Source organism: Mustela nigripes, chromosome 1 (assembly GCF_022355385.1).
Source record: "Mustela nigripes isolate SB6536 chromosome 1, MUSNIG.SB6536, whole genome shotgun sequence".
In the NCBI taxonomy this organism is placed as follows: domain Eukaryota; kingdom Metazoa; phylum Chordata; class Mammalia; order Carnivora; family Mustelidae; genus Mustela; species Mustela nigripes.
In genome coordinates this window covers 207,310,006-207,331,216 of record NC_081557.1, presented here as the reverse complement: position 1 = coordinate 207,331,216, position 21,211 = coordinate 207,310,006, and the positions used below count along the sequence as shown (strand labels likewise).

The following is a 21,211-nucleotide window of genomic DNA, read 5'->3' as shown; positions in this document are numbered from 1 at the left end:
CTTCACCAAATGCATCTTGCTCATCCCCTATTCTTTCATCCGTCCTTTCTTCCCTTTGCCTGAAGTCTTTCTTCTCTTAACCCACTTGGAAAGCCTACAGCCATGCTTCAAGAACTAGTTAAAATATAACCTCCTCTGGGAAGCATTTGTTTGACCCTCTCAGAGGTAATTAGTTCCTCTTCTCGGCTCAGCTAGTCTTGATTTCCTTTTTTTTTTTTCAAGATTTTATTTATTTGACAGAGAGAGATAAATCACAAGTAGGCAGAGAGGCAGGCAGAGAGAGAGGGGAGGAAGCAGGCTCCTTGCGGAGCAGAGAGCCCGACGTGGGGCTTGATTCCAGGACCCTGGGATCATGACCCGAGCCAAAGGCAGAGGCTTTAACCCACTGAGCCACCCAGGCGCCCCTTGATTTCCTTTTTTAGCATGGTGTTCATCAAACTGTTTTGATCCCTTCTGTTTATGTGTCTGTCTTCCCCATTAGCTTATAGCACGAACCATGTCTTATTCATCCCTTTTCCCAAATACTAAGCATAGCAGTAGTTCCATGATGACTAGTGAGTAACAAACAAATGATTAACTGAATAATTAATTAATTAGTTAATTAATTAATTAATGAAATGTACTCAGTGTTTGCTTTCAGGCTAGTGCAGCTAAAGCATTTATCATATCCAAGCAAGTACAGGGCAGTTAAGAATTCTTACTCTTCTAAAGCTTGAAGCATGCTCCCGGGGTCCTCTGAAGACAGAATGTCAATCATTTGGTCATTGAGAGCAAGGTCCTCATTGACATCATCAGGGGAGGTGAACTGCGAGTGCTCCAGCTTGCTCTCATGATGCTGAACCTGCAGAGAAATTTCAGAAACAATTGAGAGGGCCTTCTTGTGAATGTCATGTGCTGAGAAAGTTATGAGGGAAGGCAGGAGTCAGAATACGTTGCTGGCCCCACTTGTGAGCAGGGTAAACTCAGGTAAGACACTGTATTTCCCTGGGCCTCTACTTTCTCATAAAAAAAAGGGGGGGGATTTTAGTTCTAGTAGCCCTGCATGGGGATATTGTGTATATTAACAAAACAATGGATGGAAAGACCTTTGTTGCAACCTGTAAAGACCTATAAAGTATTTCACCATCATCACCTTCATCACCACCACTGTCACCATCATCACCATCATATCATCACCAACATCATGACCATCATCAGCCATCAACATCATCACCATCAACATCCTTATCACTATCAACATCATCGCCACCATCACCACCAACACCATCACCATCATCACCACCATCACCATCTTCATCACCAGTCACCATCATCACCATCATCTCATCACACGATCATCATCACCATCACCACTATCACCACCACCCCATCATCATCATCATCACCACCATCATCATCATCCCCAGCAACATCATCACCACCAACACCGCCATCATCATTACCATCAGCAGCACCACCACCATAATCATCACACAGACAGAAATTCTAGTTGGCAGATGGACTTCAACTTCATGCATGTGGCTGGTTTCTAATCAGAATATAGAATTGTCAAATGGAAGTGACATGGGAGATAATTAAGCCTGACCCAACGATTGGATAGCTCTATCTGTTTTGTCCTTATTGTTGATTCTGCAAAATGGTTGATAATTAGTTAATATTTAAGAATTTTTGTCCCTGTGGCTTTTATATGTTATTATCACAAAACTGTCCCAACAAAATAAGTGTTATTGCCCCACATTACATATAAGAAACCATAACTCAGAGGAGTAAAATAACATGTGCATCCACACAGCTCATGAAGAGTCAGGGTTGGTATCTGGTCCCAAATCGGTCTAACTCCTAGGGTAGAAGGAGTGAAGAAGGCTAGAAGGGGTGAAGAAGTCTGTCTTGTGTTTTATAGCACACTGTCTCACTGGTTGCCTCGGGTTTCCAAAAATAAAGAAAAATGTGAAAAAAGTTCATTCTGTGAACTTCAAGGGTCTTCAGACCCTTGAATCAACGCTTTTCTTTTCTCTCTACAGGTGTAACGATCAGCCTTTCATCTCCAGGAAATGATTCCTGCTCCTTCATCAAAGCAGTGGGGAAGTTTTGTTCTTCTGTGATGGATAATGGCTTTGGGAGACAAGCCCAAGGTCTAATGAAAGGGGTCCTTTTTCTCCTCCCCCCTCTTGCCTGCTACAGACGCTGTGGAGCGATCTCACTTTGAAATGACTATCCTCTCCTCTGGGAAGCAGACACCAAGTGAACAATGGTGACAGGACCTCCAGCCTCCAGACATGGCCCCCAGAAGCCAGATCCAGCCTATCCTTGGCTGCCTGAAGCAAGTGTTTAAATTCATGGGCCTCAGGTTCCTCAATACAAATGAGGGGGGAGAGATGGCAGATGCTCCCTTCAAGGTGCTGGGCCCCTGGGTGACAATGAGTTGCAGCAGCTCCAGCCCTCCCAACCCTGGAGGCACCAACAAACTGTCATGGATGCTTACTTCCCACAGTGTCTTCTGGTGGCAGCCCATCTCACTCTATGAACTGCTGTCCTGATTTTCTTCCCCTCTGTCCATCCACTGTTGGGCTGAGGGCTCGTTCATTTCCTCACACACTTATTCAGCGCCCTCCAAGCACCAGGCTCCATACCACACAGTGGGAAGGTGGCAGATACAATCTGTTTTCTACCCATGTCCCCTCCCCCTTGCTGTTTCAGTGTCCACTAGCCAAAGATCCATCAGCCAATACCTACGCTCCTTTCCCTAAAGGCTTGTGCTGGCCTTCGAAGCCCATGCCAGGGAAATAACGTCACCCTTTGTCCGGGCCCCTGTGGGAACTCTGACAATACTGACTCCCTCGGTGGCCCTCCATCTTGTTCATGTTCTCTCTTCAAGCTATGTGTTCCGGGGCCCTCGGAGATGAAGATACATACCTTGGAAATGTCCACCAATGTTGGAAGGGGGAGGCTTGTTTAGGCACTCTGTAAATTTGTTAAAGATAGCATGATCTCTCCCACTCCTGAAGCACAGACGGTGCCTTGAGATCTAATGAAAGGGTAGCTGTCAATTAGGTGCACGCAAACCCTTGGAGGAAGTGGGTCCTCTGCTCTCACTAAAATGCCCTCTGCACCACCCCTCACTCTATACAATCTGTGGACTAAGGCCTGGACTTTGTGAGGCTAGCTGCAGAGCATCTAGATCAACCCCAACCTTATCACCTAAGTTATCCTAAATAAAAGTCTGTGTAAATGGTATGGAGTTGCCTGCTTCGTTCTCTGGTCTCCAAGTGTCTTCTCAGTGGGGAGAACAGTCCTTCCTCCCCCACCTTCTAACAGCTCCATCGCCCCCATGTCCTTGACCGATGACCAGTGGTGTATGATATATATCCCAGCTCCTTCCCTCCTTAGGTGGGATGACTCTGAGGCTATTTTCCTACTCTCCACTGAGTACCTGGGCAAGGTGAAGCTCCAGGGGCCCAGAGTGGTAACGTGACCAGCTGCCTTCCCTTCCTGCCTCACCTCCTGACCCCACACAAATACTTCCTGGGATCAGTCCCCATATAAACTACTTGCATTTGGACTCTGGGCCTAGGATGTGCTTCCGTGGGAACCCAGACCAAAACAGGAATAGAGAGATTAAGACATTCACAGATGAGCCCAAGAAATTAAGAGGTGTACTATGTGGGGTCTACAGAAGCTAGCACAGGAACCGAGAGAGAGACGGCTCCCAGCCCAGCCAGAACTATGCTCACTGAAGGGCAGAGAGGATCAAAAAAGCCTCCGGTGTGAGTGTGGTGAGCTCACGCTCTCAGGGAATGCTGAGTCACTGGGTTGACTGGGGCTGAGGTAAGAAGTAGACAGTGGTAGCAGAGGTTGGCAGAAGCCGGCCAAGGGGGCTTCCCAAGCCAGGCTGAAGGACCTGGTCTCCCCATGAGGACAAAGTAAGCCAAAGATCTTTCAGCAGGGAGTGTGGACCAGGACCTGAATTAGCGTGGCATGCATGCAGAGTTGGCAACACCGACAGTGCTCAGGGATTCAGTCAGACTGCAGGGACACTCAACCCTGGCCACCTTCTGGAATCCTCCAGGGAGCTTTAAAAATGACTAATGATAAGGGCACACCCTGGGGCCATCCAGTCAGACTCTCTGCGGGTTAAGCCTGGAGATGAGCATGTGTCTGTCATTTCCCCAGGGATTGGGACATTCATCCAAGGCTGAGACCCACTGAACTGGAGGACAAATGTCAGCCTCACGTCTGCTGTCAACCCAACTACATTCCAGGAACACAACGCACATGGAGACTCACCCCATGTCTGGTGAGCAGGCTTCCCTTCAAACACTGATATCGAGCCGTGAAGAAAAGCGTGACCCAGGTCAGCACAAAGGAGACAATGGAGGCTGCGAAGAATCCTGCCGCATGAAGGCCATGGTTTGGGACGACCTAGGGGATGAGAGAGGGAGAGGGGTACTTGTCCGTAGTCACGCTTCACATCTTTCAGTCAGGTCCTAAGGAAGAGTTACAGCAGAAGCAGCAGAGAGACTGGCCTGGCTTTGGACCGGGCTCATCCCACTGGCTGAGACTGTCTCGCCCTGATACCATCGCTGGACTTCTCAGAGTCTGTTTCCCTATAGCGTGGCTTCCACGCAGTGCGTCTGGAGCACCGAGCAGGACAATCACTGCCCAGGAGCCCAGCATGGTGGACCATCCACCCCGAGCTTGGCAGACGCAGGCACCCCAGAACACTACGTTTTGGAATCCATCTGTAACAAACTTAATGTGCACTAGGGACCCATGAGCTGTTTCGAGTCAGTGTCAGAATCTGTAGTGTTCTTTCCTTCTCCCCACACCATGTGCTCCCCCTTCCCAAGAGCACTGCAGAGGCAACCCGCGGCCCATGCTGGCCTTCAGGTCCATGCTGGAGGAGGCACGAGGCAGGGGAGCCTCCCACAGTCAGAGGCGGTTGGCTGCCAAGCGACCCGTCAGCTTGCCTTAACATGCCCAGCCCTCTCTCACGCCTCAGAGGCACCCCTGGGTTCCGGCCCACGAGAGCCTGGGACAAACGTGCATCCCTGACAGGCTGGGAGCAGTGGGCATCGGACAGCTGTGAGAAGCTGACTGAGTCCTAGAGGTTGTGCCTTCAGCTCCTCCCTCCACCACCGCCTCCGGTTCGAGACCACAGGAGCCGCTGGCATCTGACAAGCACTCCGTATGGGTCAGATGCAGGACTGTGCTCACACTGACACATGCATCCGAACCAGGAGGACTTGTGGAAACATGCGTCCCTGTGCCCCACTCTGAACTTCTGATTCACTAGACCTGGGCATAGGGCCTCATCGGAAGTGGCTTTTCCTAGTTCTGAGCTGCTGAGCTGTTTGTCTGAGGAACACACAGAATGGCTAGGTTAAGGGTTTCACAAGATTTTTTTTTTTAAGATTTTTTTTTTTTTTTTTTTGACAGAGAGAAATTACAAGTACACTGAGAGGCAGGCAGAGAGAGAGAGAAGGAAGCTGGCTCCCTGCTGAGCAGAGAGCCCGATGCGGGACTCGATCCCAGGACCCTGAGATCATGACCTGAGCGGAAGGCAGCGGCTTAACCCACTTAGCCACCCAGGCACCCCGGGTTTCACAAGATTTAACATCTTGAATTCTCCCAAAGACACTTGGATCCAAACAAGGAGCTCTAGATTTTTAATCCTACAGATTTGGATGGAAATGCCACCTCTGTCATAACAGCTGTGATACCCTGGGTGAGCGACTTGACCTCCAGCAACCTCACTTCTCTCATCTGTAAAATGGGGATAAAAATACCTCCTAGAGGGGCGCCTGTGTAGCTCAGTGGGTTAAGCCTCTGCCTTTGGCTCAGGTCATGGCCTCAAGTCCTGCAGCAGGCTCTCTGCTCAGCAGGGAGCCTGCCTCCCCTTCCCCCACCCCCCCGCCACCTCTGCCTGCCTCTCTGCCTACTTGTGATCTCTGTCTGCCAAATAAATAAATAAATAAATAAATAAATAAATAAATAAGATATTTAAAAAAACATACCTCCTAGAATCAGGATTAAACAGAATAGTGATAAAGAGATTAGTGCAAAGCTTGGCTCATTTATTAATCAACAATTATTTACTGAGTATTTGCTGTCTGCCGAGCTGGTGGTGAGTGAGTCTTGCTGCTCGTGAGTCAGGGTTCTTCCTCCCTTGGTGTGATGATACTGGGTGTGTGGTTACTGACTGGGTCTGACCTAGGTCCACCTCCTGTTCACAGGTAAGGGGGACTGCAAACAGCAGAGTGGGTGAAGCTTGGGCTCAGGACCCAGACCCTCTGGGTGCGGCACCATCTCTGGCCTATTGGTTATACAGTATTGGTCAGATGAGTTCATCTCTCTTTGCCTCTGCTCCTTCCCTTGTAAACTGAGTCAGTAGCCCTCCAAAGGTCATACGGAGGATTAAACAAGAATATGAATGAAGTTGAATGAAGTCACTAAAAGAGCATCTGTCTTTTAATACTTGCTCACTAAACACCAGTGATTCTTGCCATGTCTTCCTTTATGGGCCATGTAAACAAAGGCAACTCCTTTGGGACAGTAATGGAGAAGCTATATGGTGGCGATGAGTCATTTTACCAGAAGGTGGCCTCAAAGCAGACCTGGACTGAGAGCCTCACATTTTGATAACACTTTTCATCCCTTCCATGTGCCCAAGATGATTTTCCATTTATTTGTGTTTTCTTTAGTTTCCCCCAGCAGGGTTTTGTAGTTTTCAGTGTACAACACTTTCACCTCCTGATTAAGTTTATTCCTAATTATTTTATTCTCTTTGATGTGAAGCATAATGGCCAGCCATTTAGCCTGACAAGGGACGCTCAGACAGGCAATGCTTGCTCCAGAGTTCCCTGCCAGGTGTGGCTTTGTTAGCTCAGATCACAACTTGCACAGTCTTCTCTTGCCCAATCCTGCTTCCTCATTCTTCCCTTCATGGGTGATCACTGGTTGTGTTGGGGGAGGGGCAAACCACCCCAAGTTGGATGATTCACCAGGAGGACCCAGAGATTGGCCTAAAGTCATTCTCATTGCTCTGAGTTATTACAGGGAGAAGACACAGAGCAAAATCAGGACAGGGAAAAGGCACAGAGGATTAAATCCTGAAGAAAGCAGAAGCAAGCTTCCAGAGTCCTCGCCCAAGGCCATCACACAAGACTTGTTTAGTTCCTCCAGCAACGGGTATAACAACACAGCAAAGCTCATGAGAGACTCAGTGCCCAAGGCTTTGATCCAGGACTGGTCCGTTAGGCACCCTCTCCCTAGCAGGTACCAGTTCCAAACTCCCAGAATGAAAGCAGGCCTGAAGAATAAAATGTATTGTTTATAACACATTTATATACATTTACTTGTATTTATTTATATTTGTAATATGATAGCTTCAACACAGTGAGCCACTCTTAACAGTTTGGGGAATCATGGCAACTATTCTGAATTCCAAGTTCTCACACATTTGCCAAGGGCTAATCTTGCAAGCAGGCCATCTCAGGCTAGATGCATTAACTCTTTTCTGCACACTAGTAAACATATTATACCCCAAACTCTGTCTCAGCATCTGCTTCTGGAGAAGCCAGTCTGTGACTAGTTTAATTAGGAATGGCTATAGATTATGAGAACATTAAATGTATTACTTAGGGGCTAGAAGACAACAAAAGCAGGCCTGGTTCCTGTGAGAACAATGCAGGCTATAGTCCAGCTTAAATTTGTCTCACAGACCAACAAGGCCTACCTGACCTTCAAGACAGTCAAAGCCAAGTAAAGTCAGAAACAGGAGCTTCAGTCCATATATTGGAACCTGAACCAAAGAGCAATGGCACATATGACTTTTTTTGGCTATTGATTAATCAACCTTGGTTCAAAGATGCTTTTATCAAATACAGTTAGGGAAATAGTTCTGTTTCCATATTTGAATATCCTCTTGATTCTAAATATTACATTTTAATTAACACCAAAATGACATGCAATTTCTCCACTTGTGCTGGAAATAGCCGTCTGTGCCCTGATAGGTATAGCTACCAGATAAGAAACAAACAAACAAACAAACAACACATTGTATAAATATGAATAACCGCACAGAGGTTACATTAAAATATTGATGGAAAGGAAACAAAAAGATCTGTGTCCAAAAAAAACAAAGGGGATATTGATGAGCAATTTGTTTTTAGGATTCCTCTTTCACAGAAGGTAAGTGCTTCTTTTTTTCCAGCTTTACCAAGAATAATGGGGAGATACAGGGAATTAATGGCATCTCATCACCCAAAACACGCTAGTCCCTAGGCCATTGCTCTTTGATTCAGGTTCCAATATATGGACAGAAGCTCCTGTTTCTGACTTTACTTGGCTTTGATTGTCTTGAAGGTCAGGTAGGTCTTGTTGGTCTGTGAGACAGATTTAACCTGGACTAGGTGCATGTGATGGGTTTAATTGTGTCTTCCAAAAAGATACGCTGAAGTCTTAACCCACAATACCTATAAATGTGGCCATATTTGGAAATAAGGTCTTTGCAAATGCAATCAAGTTGAATTCATATTGGATTAGGGTAGGTCCTAAATTGAATGAATGTTCCCTAAAAGGACAGGGAAATGTGGAGGCAGATTCACACACAGGGACACCCACGTGACCATGGAGGCAAAGATTGGAGTGATGTAGGTGCAACCAAAGAAGGATTCCCAGGAGCCATCAGAAGGTAGGAAGAGGAAAATCTCTGTCAATACCCTAATTTCAGACTTCTCACCTTCCGAACTGTGACAGAATAAGATTCTGTTATTTTAAGCTCCCCAGTTTGTGATGATTTGTTATGGAAGCCCCAGAAAACTAACACAGTATGATACATGTCTTGCCTCATTCGACCTTCAGCAATCCTATGGGGTATGTCTATCCCCAGTCTATTGATAGGTAAATGTAGATGGAAAGAGATTAAAAAATCAAAGTCCGGGGCGCCTGGGTGGCTCAGTGGGTTAAGCCGCTGCCTTCGGCTCAGGTCATGATCTCAGGGTCCTGGGATCGAGTCCCGCATCGGGCTCTCTGCTCAGCAGGGAGCCTGCTTCCCTCTCTCTCTCTCTGCCTGCCTCTCCGACTACTTGTGATTTCTCTCTGTCAAATAAATAAATAAAATCTTTAAAAAAAAAAATCAAAGTCCATAGTTGAAAAACCAGACCTAGCCCTGCTGGACTCCCAAGTCCATGTTCTCCACCCATTAGATCACACTGCTTTTATCCAGGGAGTTGTGTGGCTTTCTAAAAACATTTTTAGTCCCAACCTCCCATACCTGCCTGACTGATGAGAACCAGAAACAAAGACTAGAATAGCATTACACGCAGGGAGGTAGAAAGGTAGAAACTGTACTATAAAATGTAGAAACAGATTCCTCTGTCTTCTCCTTTCCTACTTCATGAAGAAGAGCTGGTAAGCTAGGTCAGGCCACCATGCTTGTCTCCCTCTTCCCACCTCCACCTTCTCTGAATCTCCACCTGAAGTCTAGCCTTCCTCTGGCCATCCACGTGGCCAAGAGAATTTGAAGAGTAGAGGCAATGCGGCAGGTCACTGGGAACAGGACCTGTCACTGAGGCAGGAATGAATGACTGTTATCTAGGAAGAGGCCAAAGGTAGGGTAAGCTTTTCCAGATCCTGCTATCTTTCTCCCTTCTGTATTGCAATCCTTACTTTCTGTTACCAAGTAATAAGTGCATGTAGGTAGAGACTGCCTGCTTGGGGCAGGTCCACTCATAACTCTTTCTTCTTTCAATCTGCATTTATCAGTATCCGTGTTGCTAAATTAAGCTAGGTCTTGCTCCCCTGATCTGCCCAAAATGCCTCTGCTATTCAAATTTCCTCCTCCATGGAAATGGCTAAAAGAGAGTAAAATCTTAAAGATGTAGCTTTATGGGAAGAAGGAGGCTCCATATAATCACTACCACCATTATCATCCTTATCACCTTCACCACAATCACCACCGTCATGACTATCACCATCATCCTCACGATCACATCACCATCCTCATCATCACAGCTGACACATACTGAGCAGACACTAAGCACCAAAGGTGGTTCCAAGTGCTTTACACGCATTAATCCATTTAATTCTCACAATACCATAACTCGGCACTGCTTTAGTCTATATTTTACAAATTAGAACACAAAAGTACTAAGACATTAAATAAATGGCCAAAGATCACAGAGCTAGTCAATAATGAACCTGGGTTTCACACCCAGCAGCCAGGGCTAGTAACCCTCATACCACAGCTGCCTCTCTGGGGCTTGGGCTCCAGCCTGGCCTTTTACCAGCAGCCCTGCATTGGGTCATCAGGGTCTTGGACCACTGTGGACATTGTGATTCCTATTCTGAGTAGAGAGCTCACTCTTCTAGCCTGACTGGTAAGGGCAGATTTTAAAAATCTCCCAGTGTCTGGGCGCCTGGGTGGCTCAGTGGATTAAGCCTCTACCTTCAGCTCAGGTCATGATCTCAGGGTCCTGGGACTGAGCTCCACATAGGGCTCTCTGCTGGGCAGAGAGCCTGCTTCCCCCTCTGCCTCTGCCTACCTCTCTGCCTACTTGTGATCTCTGTGTCAAATAAATAAATAAAATCTTAAAAAAAAAATCTCCCAGTGTCTGGCCAAAAGTTTTCACAATCCATTCTTTAAAACTACCCTTAACCATCAATATCTTTACTGAACTTCTGCCAGAGGCCAGGCCTTCCTCCTTTTTTAGTCTTTGAAACAGTACTTTGAACTCAGAATTCTTACATCCATTTCATATGTGCAGAAACCAAGCTTTGCTGTAAGTGTGTTTGCTGAAACTCTCTATTTAAATGGGCTACTAGAATTGACTCAGTGTTTGGATGTAGTGAACTTTCTTGACATCTAATTCATTCAGTGAGCCCAGGGCTGCATGCTGGAAGGACAAGGGGGAAACAGATCCAGGTCCTGCTCTGTGGACCTCACAATCCTGCAGAAAAACATACAAGTAAGCAGGCTGAAGTGACACGGTGTGAATGGGGTGAGGCTGGAGAAGCCTGGAGGAGTGAGGCTGGGAGGAGGGGAAGCCCTTAACCTAGCTCAAAGGACAAAGGAAGCTTTCCATGAGGTGACCCAGGGGCGGGGGAGAATGATCGGGGAGGAGGGCAAGCCGGGCAGAGGGAGGAGCAGGAGCAGCACACACAGGTGGAGGAGATGTAGCCCAGGTCCCAAAGGACCTTCAAGGGCAGGTTAGTGATTCCAGACATCATCCTAAGGGTTTGTGGGGTGATCAATGCAGGGTTTGAAACCAGGAAGTCACATGGTCAGATGAGTATTACAGAAAGTTAAATCTGGCTACTTCATGACATCAGCCTGGAGGAGGACAAACTAGATATGAGCTAAGGAAGAAAGGATGAGGACGTGAACCAAGGTCGTGGCAAGCAGTAAAACATGCTAGTAAAGACAGAGGCTCTACTTAGGATTCAGCTATCAGGTCTACCCCCTACCACAGGGTGGAACCCTTCTGTAAGCTGCAATTTCCCGTCTATAAACTGAGGATTACAACAGTGCCTATGGTTCCTTGCTAAATTAAACACAGAATTACCATACAATCCAGCAATCCACTCATGGGTGTATACCGCAAAGAACGGAAAAACAGGTGTTCAAACGAAAATCTGTACTTGAATTTTCACAGGGGCACTATTCACAATAGCAGAAGATGGGGAAAGCCCAGAGGTCCTACCACCTAATGAACAGATGAAGAAAATGTGGTCCACGCCTACAAGGAATAAGATTCACCCATAAAAAGGAAGTACCAATAAACAGGACAATATAGACAAACCTTGAAAATACCACACTTAGGGGGCACCTGGGTGGCTCAGTGGGTTAAAGCCTCTGCCTTCGGCTCAGGTCATGATCCCAGGGGCCTGGGATTGAGCCCCACATCAGGCTCTCTGCTCGGCGGGGAGCCTGCTTCCTCCTCTCTCCGCCTGCCTCTCTGCCTACTTGTGATCTCTGTCTGTCGAATAAACAAATAAAATCTTTAAAAAAAAAAAAAAAGAAAAGAAAATACCACACTTAGGAAAGAAGTTGGCCACAAAAGGCCACATTGCATTATATGAAATGACCTGAACAGGCAAATCTGTAGAGATGGAAGGCAGATTAGTGGTTGCCAGAGGCTGGGGGTAGACAGTGGTGCTTGACTGCTTGACACTGAGTATGCTAAATGTCGATAATGGTAAATTTCACATGTGTGTACTTTACTACATGCACAAGGTAGGACCTACTAGCTAGGCGTGCAGGACACAGAGATCAGTCAGTAAATCTGAGCTGCTATTTATTACTATTACTTTTGGCAAGCTGGAGGGAAGGGCAGAAATTAGAGGAACATTTAGGAGACACAGTCTACAGGATCCAGTGACTGAGCATGAAATGAATGTGTGGGATGCCAGAGATAGAAGCCAGAAATGTCCTTGGATGTCTCACTGGGGAGGCTGGGTGCTGGACACCCCCAGCACAGGAACAGGTGCAAAAATTTAAGCATTTGGACCCTAGAAAGCCCCAAGTTAATCATACTTCTGAGATTTCCTCCAGAAATCTTGCAGCCAAATTTCACTGATAAGCATTATAAGTAGAGATTTCAAAGAGCCTATTTACCATAAACTGCACGAACAAAAGAATAAGGAAAGAGAACTGGCTCAGTTATTCCAGCCTCCTCATCCCCAGGCCCTAACTTTCCTGCTTGTCTCTGACAAAGAATCATGTGCTATTACCATCTCTTTAATCATGTATTAGCTAAGAGCTGATTTCTTTGATGAGTTCTATCACTGCATTTATGAAGAGCAATGCTGAACCAAAAAAAAAAAAAAGCCTTTCAAAAGGAATGCTTTCTATGCTTATAATCCAACAGCAAGTTACAAAAGAATGAGGAGGAGTTGTTTATACAGTTTGACTTCAATTAGATAATAAATAAACCCACAGAGTTGTAGAAGCAAAAAACCAACATGTCGGTAATAGTCCTCCAGTGGTGGGATTATGAGGTAATGTTATTTTATTCTTCCAGCTTTCTCTGTGGTTGTGTGATATAGAGCAGGCATTTCCTCTAAAAGTCCACAACGGACATCTATTAAATCCTACCCACCTACCCCCCCAAAGACAAAAAAAAGGTTGTAGAAAAGAGAAGACCATACAGAACTTCTCTGGAAGAGATTTCAAAAGTAATTTCGTTGAAATCCTTCACTTTAAGTTTAAAGATCCAAGAAGTACAGGGGGTCCGTGGTTTGTGGACCTTTGTCACACAGCCCTTGAGGGCAAATTTTCTCTGGGCTTCCCAGCTGACAATCCTGAAGGGGGGGGCAGTTAGGAGTAATCACCAGTAGAGGGAATCACACTTCTTAATGGAGATTTGCTAAGGTACCAGTGTCCTAAAGAAGTGGATTTGAGAAAAAATTGCACAGCTTGACCCTGTTCCTTAATGCTATCTTCAGCTTCAGGACCCTGGCCAGTTCCCACAGCCTCTCCAGATCTGATTTTTTCAATGAAAAAGTCAAACTAAAGCATCTGTAAAGTCTTCCAGGGCAAAAATTCTATTCTGCTATCACAAGAATGTATTAAATGCCAACCAGGAGTCTAACTCAATGTCACAGAATGGCAAGGTTTATCAGGAGTCCCAGCAGCATGGGATCCCAGCCAAGGGTGGGACCAGAACGCCTGGGGCAGAGTCAGGAACCACAGACGTGCAGAGGTTGGTTAGGCTACTGCAGGACGTTCTCCACAGCACAGGTAAAAATAGAACAGCATATGCAAAACTGGAGAAGTGTGGAAAACAGAGGGACCCAACAGCACCAGGAGACAGCAGAGGCCAACTTTTCTGATGGCTCCTGTATATTAACCTGAGGTAATTGGGCTGAATCCAGCAGGCAATAGGGAGTCCCTCCAGAAAAGGAAAAGCAAGCAGGTTTATGTTTTAGAAAGATGATGATGGCGTGGATGTGGGGCTACAGGAGCTTAGGGCTGAACAGGCAGGAGGTTGGTGCAGTAATCCACACAAGAGGTAACACAGGGAAAGTAGACGTGATGATGTGTGATTGCACACCTCCCATCTTCTGAGCACAAGTCAGCGCCACAAGATTCTGCCCACAGTTACACGCTCCTTCCACTGGGGTCAAGGGAAAACACTGTAAAATTCTGTATTTGAGAAATTCTCATGTCGCATCGCTATCTACTGACACTTCCTTTTTGTTATTAATAGAAGCTCTTTATATATTAAAGAGGTGGATCTTTTTTTATGTCTGTTACAAGTATTTTCCCTAACTTGTCACTTATCTTTCTTAATGCTGTTTTTAAATGTAAAATTTCCAACTATTTGTGTACTCAAATCCATGGTTTTCCTTCGTGGCTTCCTTCATACCATGTGATACTGACCTATATTTACCTTTTAGAAATTGTTTTACCAAGATTTTAATCTGATGAGGGAATTCATCTTTATTTTTCTTCCAAAAGATCCAGCCAGTTGCCCATAAATTTATGAGTGATACATTCTTATCCCATTGATTTGAAATACCATCTTTATTAAATGGAAATCTGTGTACGTACTCTATCCTGTCCCATTGGTCTGGCTTTTCTTGAATTGCAAACTACATTAATGTAGCTTTATAATTCTTTAACACCTCCTAGGGCAAATCTTCCCACATTCTTCTTCATTGTCACAATGTTCGCATCTAGTTTCGGAAATGTATATTTTCAGGTGAAACTCTGATTAATTTGATCAGGTATCTCCCCCCAAATGCTACTAAAATCATTATTGCAACTGCACTGAGCATGAATTTCGGGGATGTAACAGCTGGTTTAAACATCTCTCTCTGGATTAGATCCAAGATCCTTGCTCTCCGGGTCCCTGCCCTGGCACCCAGTCCTTTTGAGGGCACAAGAGGTTGTGGGGAGCTCCAGCCCAATCTAAACACCAGTGTCCAGCATGAACAGTGTGATTCCCCCAGACCCCAGACTCTTCATGCATCAGACAGAAGGGCAAGAGGACCTTGTGATACAAAAAGGGAAGCAGTTTTCTGAGGCCTTGCTTTCCTTGGCTGACACCTGCCAGTTTCACCCTTGGGAAAGTAACAGAAAACAAAGGAGCTGATGGGGTCTCCCAGGGTTCCAAAATCCCAACCCATACAATGGATAGTTAATAGCTTTCCTCCATGTTTTAGCCGCATGACAGAATGTCAGGGGAGTCTCCATCCCCACGCCCTGCTCCTCCTATTCACTCTTGCACTTTCCTAGTGCAATGACATCACCACGCGGGTGCTCAGTAGCCCCGCTAGAACACACAGTAGCTGGCAAGGGACTTGCCTCATCCATACGTGTATCCACTGGTGCCAGGCCCCCAGGAGACCTGGGTTCACGTACAACCACCAGCCCAGCTGGCTCAAACTCGACTTCAGACCTTTGGTGGAATATTCTAGAATACCCTTCCTCCATCTTGAACCATGTCCTTCCTTTCACTACAACCAACTGAATTCTTACCTCCTCCATGAAGCCTGCCATCTACCCAGCACTTTACAGTCAGTATCTGCAGCATGTACGACCTAGATTTGGGGTCACAACCTCGCAAATTCAGTCACGGCAGTTGTGTGTTGACTTTTTCCCCCCCTCATTTAAGGTCTCAGTGAGGGCAGGGGGACAGTGGGTTCTGGGTGATCTGAGTCTCCAGGCTGCCCCAAACTCCACTGTGCCCTGGAATCTTGCACTGGGCCTGACTCACACTTACAGCAGTGACCAGACACTGCTCCACTGGGAAGCAATCACCGGCATTGATGACAATCAACAATCAGCTCAATCGAGGGATATTTACCTATTGAGTGCCACCCAGAATGTAAGGCACAGAGTGGAGTGCAAATATGATGTGGACACGCACTCCGGAGCACACAGACCAGCCAGGACGATTGCTGGCTCCTGTCTTCCTGACTCCCCGCCCCTTCCCCCCATAAACCCTCCCCTCGCTACAGCCAGACCTGGATTTTGTTTCCATTTCTTTAGCTCAGGGATTCAGCTCCCCAGTGTAGCCCACTGCCCAAAGACAGGGCCCCAGAGCCAAAGTGCTTGTGTTCAAATCCCGGTTCCAACCCCTATGAGAAAAGCACACATGTGGCATGCCCTGGAGAGCTATCTCCTCAGAGGCCAGCGTGCAAGGCAGGGAGCCTTGGCTGGCATCTAGAAACTCAGATTTCGGGAGGGTTCCCACCATTCCCTGATAAGAGTGGCTCACCGCACCTAACCCATCATGCAAATAATGTAGTTTACACTGAACACACTCCTTGGGTGGTCTGTGCCACGCAAAGGATGCTGTGTGCCCAGCCCCCAAAGAAAGCCCTGGTGCTGGTCTCTGATGAGCTGTGCTGTCACATTCATTGTTCAACAGCTCCGTGCATCCCGTGGGACTCCACCAGGAGAGGACTCTGGAAGCTGGTGCCTGGCATCCTCCAGACTTTGCCCCGTGCACCTCTGCTCTTTGCTGATTGGACTCTGGATCCTTCTTGGCAATAAATCAGCCATGAGTATGACTATGGATGGACTCCTGTGTGTCCTCCCAGTGAATCACAGAGCCTAGGAGTGGTCCTGGGAACCCTGACATGCTAGCCAGGCAATCTTGGGCAAATTACTTGGCCAACGTGTGCCTCGGTTTCCCCATCTATGAAATGATGGTGATTTTAACAAAGAATCTATATCCCAGGATTGTGATGAAGACCACACAATTCAGTGCACGTCAAATGCTTAATGTCTGGCCCCAGCAGATGCTGAAACAATGTGAAATGTGGTTACAAGGTGAGGACACCTTGCCCAGAAAGACGGGCCATCCAGGGAATGAGTCCGACAGCCTCCGACCACACTGGGGGACCCCACACTGCATGGTGGTCTGGGCTACCAAGGCCAGCAGCCACCCCTTCCCCTTGGCCGTGAGGACAGCCAGACACCAACATACCAGAGGCAGGAAAAGGCACACTGGGGGGCGTCTGGGGGCTCAAGCCATTGCTCTTACCTTTATCTTTTCTTCAACTGTTATGGTGAAAAGGGCTTTTAGCTGGGTTCTGTTCTAGAAAAAAAAAAAGAGAGAGAGAGAGAGAAAACACTTTCGTCAACAGTGTTGGAGTCTGACACAGAAGGTATCATTGGCTGTATTTGCAACTGGCCATGTCTGGAGCCACAGGAGGCCCTTGACTATTGGGGGCTGGGGCTTTTGAGGGTCTGAAAGTCCCTCCAGGTGGAAAAGTCTGTGGACCTGCAGGTGTCCTCTCCTGGACGCTTGTATGAATCCAAATACCAGTTTCCTTAACTGGTAAGAAAGCACAGGCCGTGGGCCCGCTGGTAAAACACCAGGGGGTAGGGTCAGGCCGGACGGGAGCTGAGGACCCATGCCAAAGCTCAGGAAGGAAGCCGTCAGGCCAGCTATCCACACGCGCAGTATCTGAGAAGACACACCAAGAGAACACACTTTGTCTCTGGGATGCAGGTGGAAGATCTCGAAACTGAGAGGCAGTACAAGGCGGTGGTCAGAGCCGGCTGCCTGGGCTCACACTTGGCCCCGTTGCTCACCAGCAGCCTGACCTCAGGCAAGGCACTGACTTCTCTGTGCCTCCGTATTCCCATCTGTAAAACGGGAATCCTATTCAACTCGGTGCGGTTGCTGTGAGGATTAAATTAGCTAATCTAGAGTCTGGCAGTGTGCCGAAAGTATTACTGGTATTGGCTGTGGTCGGTGATGGCAGTGGTGGTGCAGTCAGTGTGTATAACCCGGCCTAGAGGCTTGGGGCATGATGTCCAGTGAGCGAGGCAACCCCTGCTCATTCCATCCCGGCTGTGGTACAGCCAAGGTGCAGCCCCGACCCGAGCCCCACAGTTACCATAGCAGCACTGGGGCAGCCCAAACCCATCACGGGCCAGCAGGACACCATAGCAGAGGCTCTGAAAGGACATAAAAACACTACAAGGCCCTTGTTTAGGGGAAAAAGGAAATTTTTAAAAATATGAGTCTAAAGAAAAGACACATACGAAGCAATCACGTGTCCCCTCCCATTCCTGGATTGTGTCTGTTTGGGGATATTCACGATACCCTGTGAGTTTCAGGGCTGCGGACCCAGCAGCCTGAGGCTGCATTCAGAAGCCCACATTCGATCACATTGTTTGACTCCCTTCTCTCCCTCTGGGCCCCTCCTCCATGTGTTTTCTGACCCCCAACGTCTAAGCAGAGAGAATCTGCAAGTATGTTATAACGCTTGACTTCATCTCTTCACAAAACAGAAGTCCTCACCCCTGTGCTTCCTACAGAAATTTCAAGGCTTAAGAAACACGTTTGAGATCATGGCCTGAAGTCAGAAAACACCGGCCCAGCGAAATCCAGGGATGCGTGTGTGAGGCAGGCAGGACGTTTCATAATACAGTGCAAGAAGTGATGGCTCTGGGGCTTTCCCTCTCGACCATTCATCGTGTAGGGCCTGTTTTATCCAATCCTGTATGAATCTGGGGTACACGGGCGTGTTTGAGAAAGCAGCTTCCAGATCCAGACACGACGCACGTCTGACAGAACCACCTCTGACTAGACGATTCCTGAGCGTGAACGACAGCCGTCCCCACCCTCACCTGCTGGGGGTCTGTTCCCGGACCAGGTCCGTCCCCAACCTTAGACACACCATTCTTTCCCATACATACATCTCGTTTAACTGTTAGGCACAGTAAGAGACTGACAACAATAACAATAAAACAGAACGATTTTAACAATGCTCCGTGATAAAAGCTGTGGGAACACGGTCTCCCACTCGTCCCTCTGTGAAGATCTGCGAGACAAAACGCCTGGTGATGAAACCAAGTGAGATGAAGGGCAAAGGGATGGTGACATCGTCTGAAGTTGCTATTGTCATTCAGACCACACATCAGGAGATCTGTGCTTCCGGACCACAGCCTGAGGTGGGGGGGGGGGGGGTGCTCCTCCCGTCTCCTCTGCTATGCTCACGCAATTCTAAAACTCCAGGAAGAGAAGAGATTGGGGGAGAATCTTCCCACTCCTCTTATTGTTGGGGTGGGGACTGTGAAGCCCATAGAATCGGCACTGCTTCTGAAACTCAGCTGGGCAGTGGTTTCCAGGCACGGCCATGTCAGACCTTACCTCCTCTCTAACGCCAGGATTCCATCCCATCGGACTCGCACCTGTTTAAATCTGTTACTGTTTTCTCTTTTGTCATTTAAGACATCTTGGGACTGAATGACAAGCAGAGCAAACCATTATTCTCATGTACAGACTCAGCCTTGGGTCATTTTCAGCCCCAGATACACTTGATCTTCTACAGGTCATGGAGAAAAGCCTTGCAGTCATCCATGCCACAGTCAAGTCCAACCAGATGAAACAACTTGAGAACAAAGTACAAGAGCTCCTTGTCAACTTCCAACATGTAATCACTCAGCAAGTGCCGGCCTCCCACTCATCTCTCTGGCAAGAGCCAGGTCGGTGCAGTGCTGCTGGTCGACCAGAGCCGGCAAGCAGAGGCCCAGAACACAGGCCAGTGAAGCTTGGAACTCTGGAATCTTCAGGAGGCAGGTGTGCTGTTCACCCTCCATCTGCAGAACTGCCCAGAGAGCCCCTGACGGTTTGGAAAGAGTAGGAAATTGTAGGCCGTTGCACACAGACACATCTCATGTACCCCCACGGAAGACATTGGAGACATTGCCAGAAACATCTCCTTTATGTAGGTGAGAAACCCGAGCTTCAGAGAAATCAAAAACTAAACCTTGCCCAAGATTCCTTAGTTTGCGGACTTGTTCATTCATCTATTCAGCAAATATTTACAGAGCACTGACTGTGCATGGCTCTACTTTTGGCACGGAGAAGGCAGGTGTCCATAGGAAAGATGAGGTCCCTGGTCTCGTGGGGCTAATGGGGGTGGGGGTTTCCTAGGGAAATAAAGTCAGTATAACAGACAGGTGAGACCCCAAGCAAAGGAAGAGATGAGGGGTCCTGTAGTGATTAAAGAGCCCCTTCGTGCCTCACCCCCATCCCACCTCCAACCCCCCCACCCTCCCTCCATCCCCCCACCAGCCTCCTCTATAGAACACACCCACCTTCCCCAGGTGTTTCAGGATCCTGAAGTCCTAATGTTCTGGCAGGAGGAGGTGGAGGCTTTGGTTTTGTTGAAGTTCTGAGTTTCTACCCTTGGTTTCTGACTGTTGCCTTCTCCCCTTCTGATTTTAACTCACTTGGTTTGTGTCCTCCGAAACTGAGACGGTATTTCTTCTGGGTGATTTTTATCTCTATTTTTGCATCCTTTGTTCTCTGTTCCTGACTTTGTATCTAATTATTTTCCGAGACATTGGTCTCTTCTGACAGTTTAATAGTTTCCTTGTATCTGGTCTTTACCTTTTTGAAATCCTCCTTTTTATCTTGTTTTATCTAGTATTTTTTTCTCTCTTATTGCGGCAGCAATGCCACACACAGATCATTGAGACTTGGGTGGAAGGAGCTCGCAGCTGTGCGGTCTGATTAGGATTCTGTCCTGGGACCAGGGCAGTCGTGCTCTGAGCCTCACTTTCCCCACTGAGTGAAAGGTACTTCCTCCAGAGGCCAAAGTCAGAACAAAATGACCAAAGTAGCTAGAGCATGAGCGCCTTGAGGACAAGGACAGAATCTGCTCCTGCATCCCCAGAATGTGAATGGTGCCGGGCAGGACACACAACGAACCACATTTGACGCATGCACAGATTAAAAGGTGAACAAAACGAAGATACAAACAGTAATTGTGTTACAGGCTGAATCGTGTTCCCGCAGAATCCATATGCTGAAGCCTGGCCCCCAGTACCTCACAGTGCAATGGTATCTGGAGGTGGGGACTTAACAGAGGTGAGTAACCTCAAATGAGGTCACTGGGGGGCCCTGATGCAATCTGACAGGGGTCCTTGTAAGAAGAGGGGATCAGGACACAGACACATACATGAGGTGCCCACATGAGGACACGGGGAGAAGATGCCATCCGCACGCCAAGGAGGGAGGCCTCAGGAAGACCAGCCCTGCTCACACCTTGATCTCAGACTTCCAGCCTCCAGGATCATGAAAACCTACATTTCTAGGCTGTGGAACTTCATCAGGGTAGCTCCTAGTGAACTCATACAAATAGAAACTACGGGTTGAGTGCTTATGACATGCAAGGCACTAAAAACAGAATTTAAATCTACTGATATTTTTATGATAATTCTACGTCAGACCCACAA

The 21,211-nt window shown here is 47.4% G+C and overlaps 1 protein-coding gene across 3 annotated transcripts in view; it reads right to left on the bottom strand.

Annotated features, from left to right (window-relative positions):
- Window positions 1-21,211, bottom strand: part of EVC2 (EvC ciliary complex subunit 2) — a 118,374-nt gene that overhangs the window by 83,474 nt on the left and 13,689 nt on the right. For all 3 annotated transcript variants that reach the window (XM_059380677.1, XM_059380658.1, XM_059380666.1), the window contains exons 7-9: window positions 16,998-17,051; window positions 4,285-4,419; window positions 702-841 (exon numbers count right to left, since the gene is read on the bottom strand). In XM_059380677.1, coding sequence (XP_059236660.1) covers window positions 702-841; window positions 4,285-4,419; window positions 16,998-17,051 — 329 coding nt within the window. The remainder of the gene's footprint in view (window positions 1-701; window positions 842-4,284; window positions 4,420-16,997; window positions 17,052-21,211) is intronic.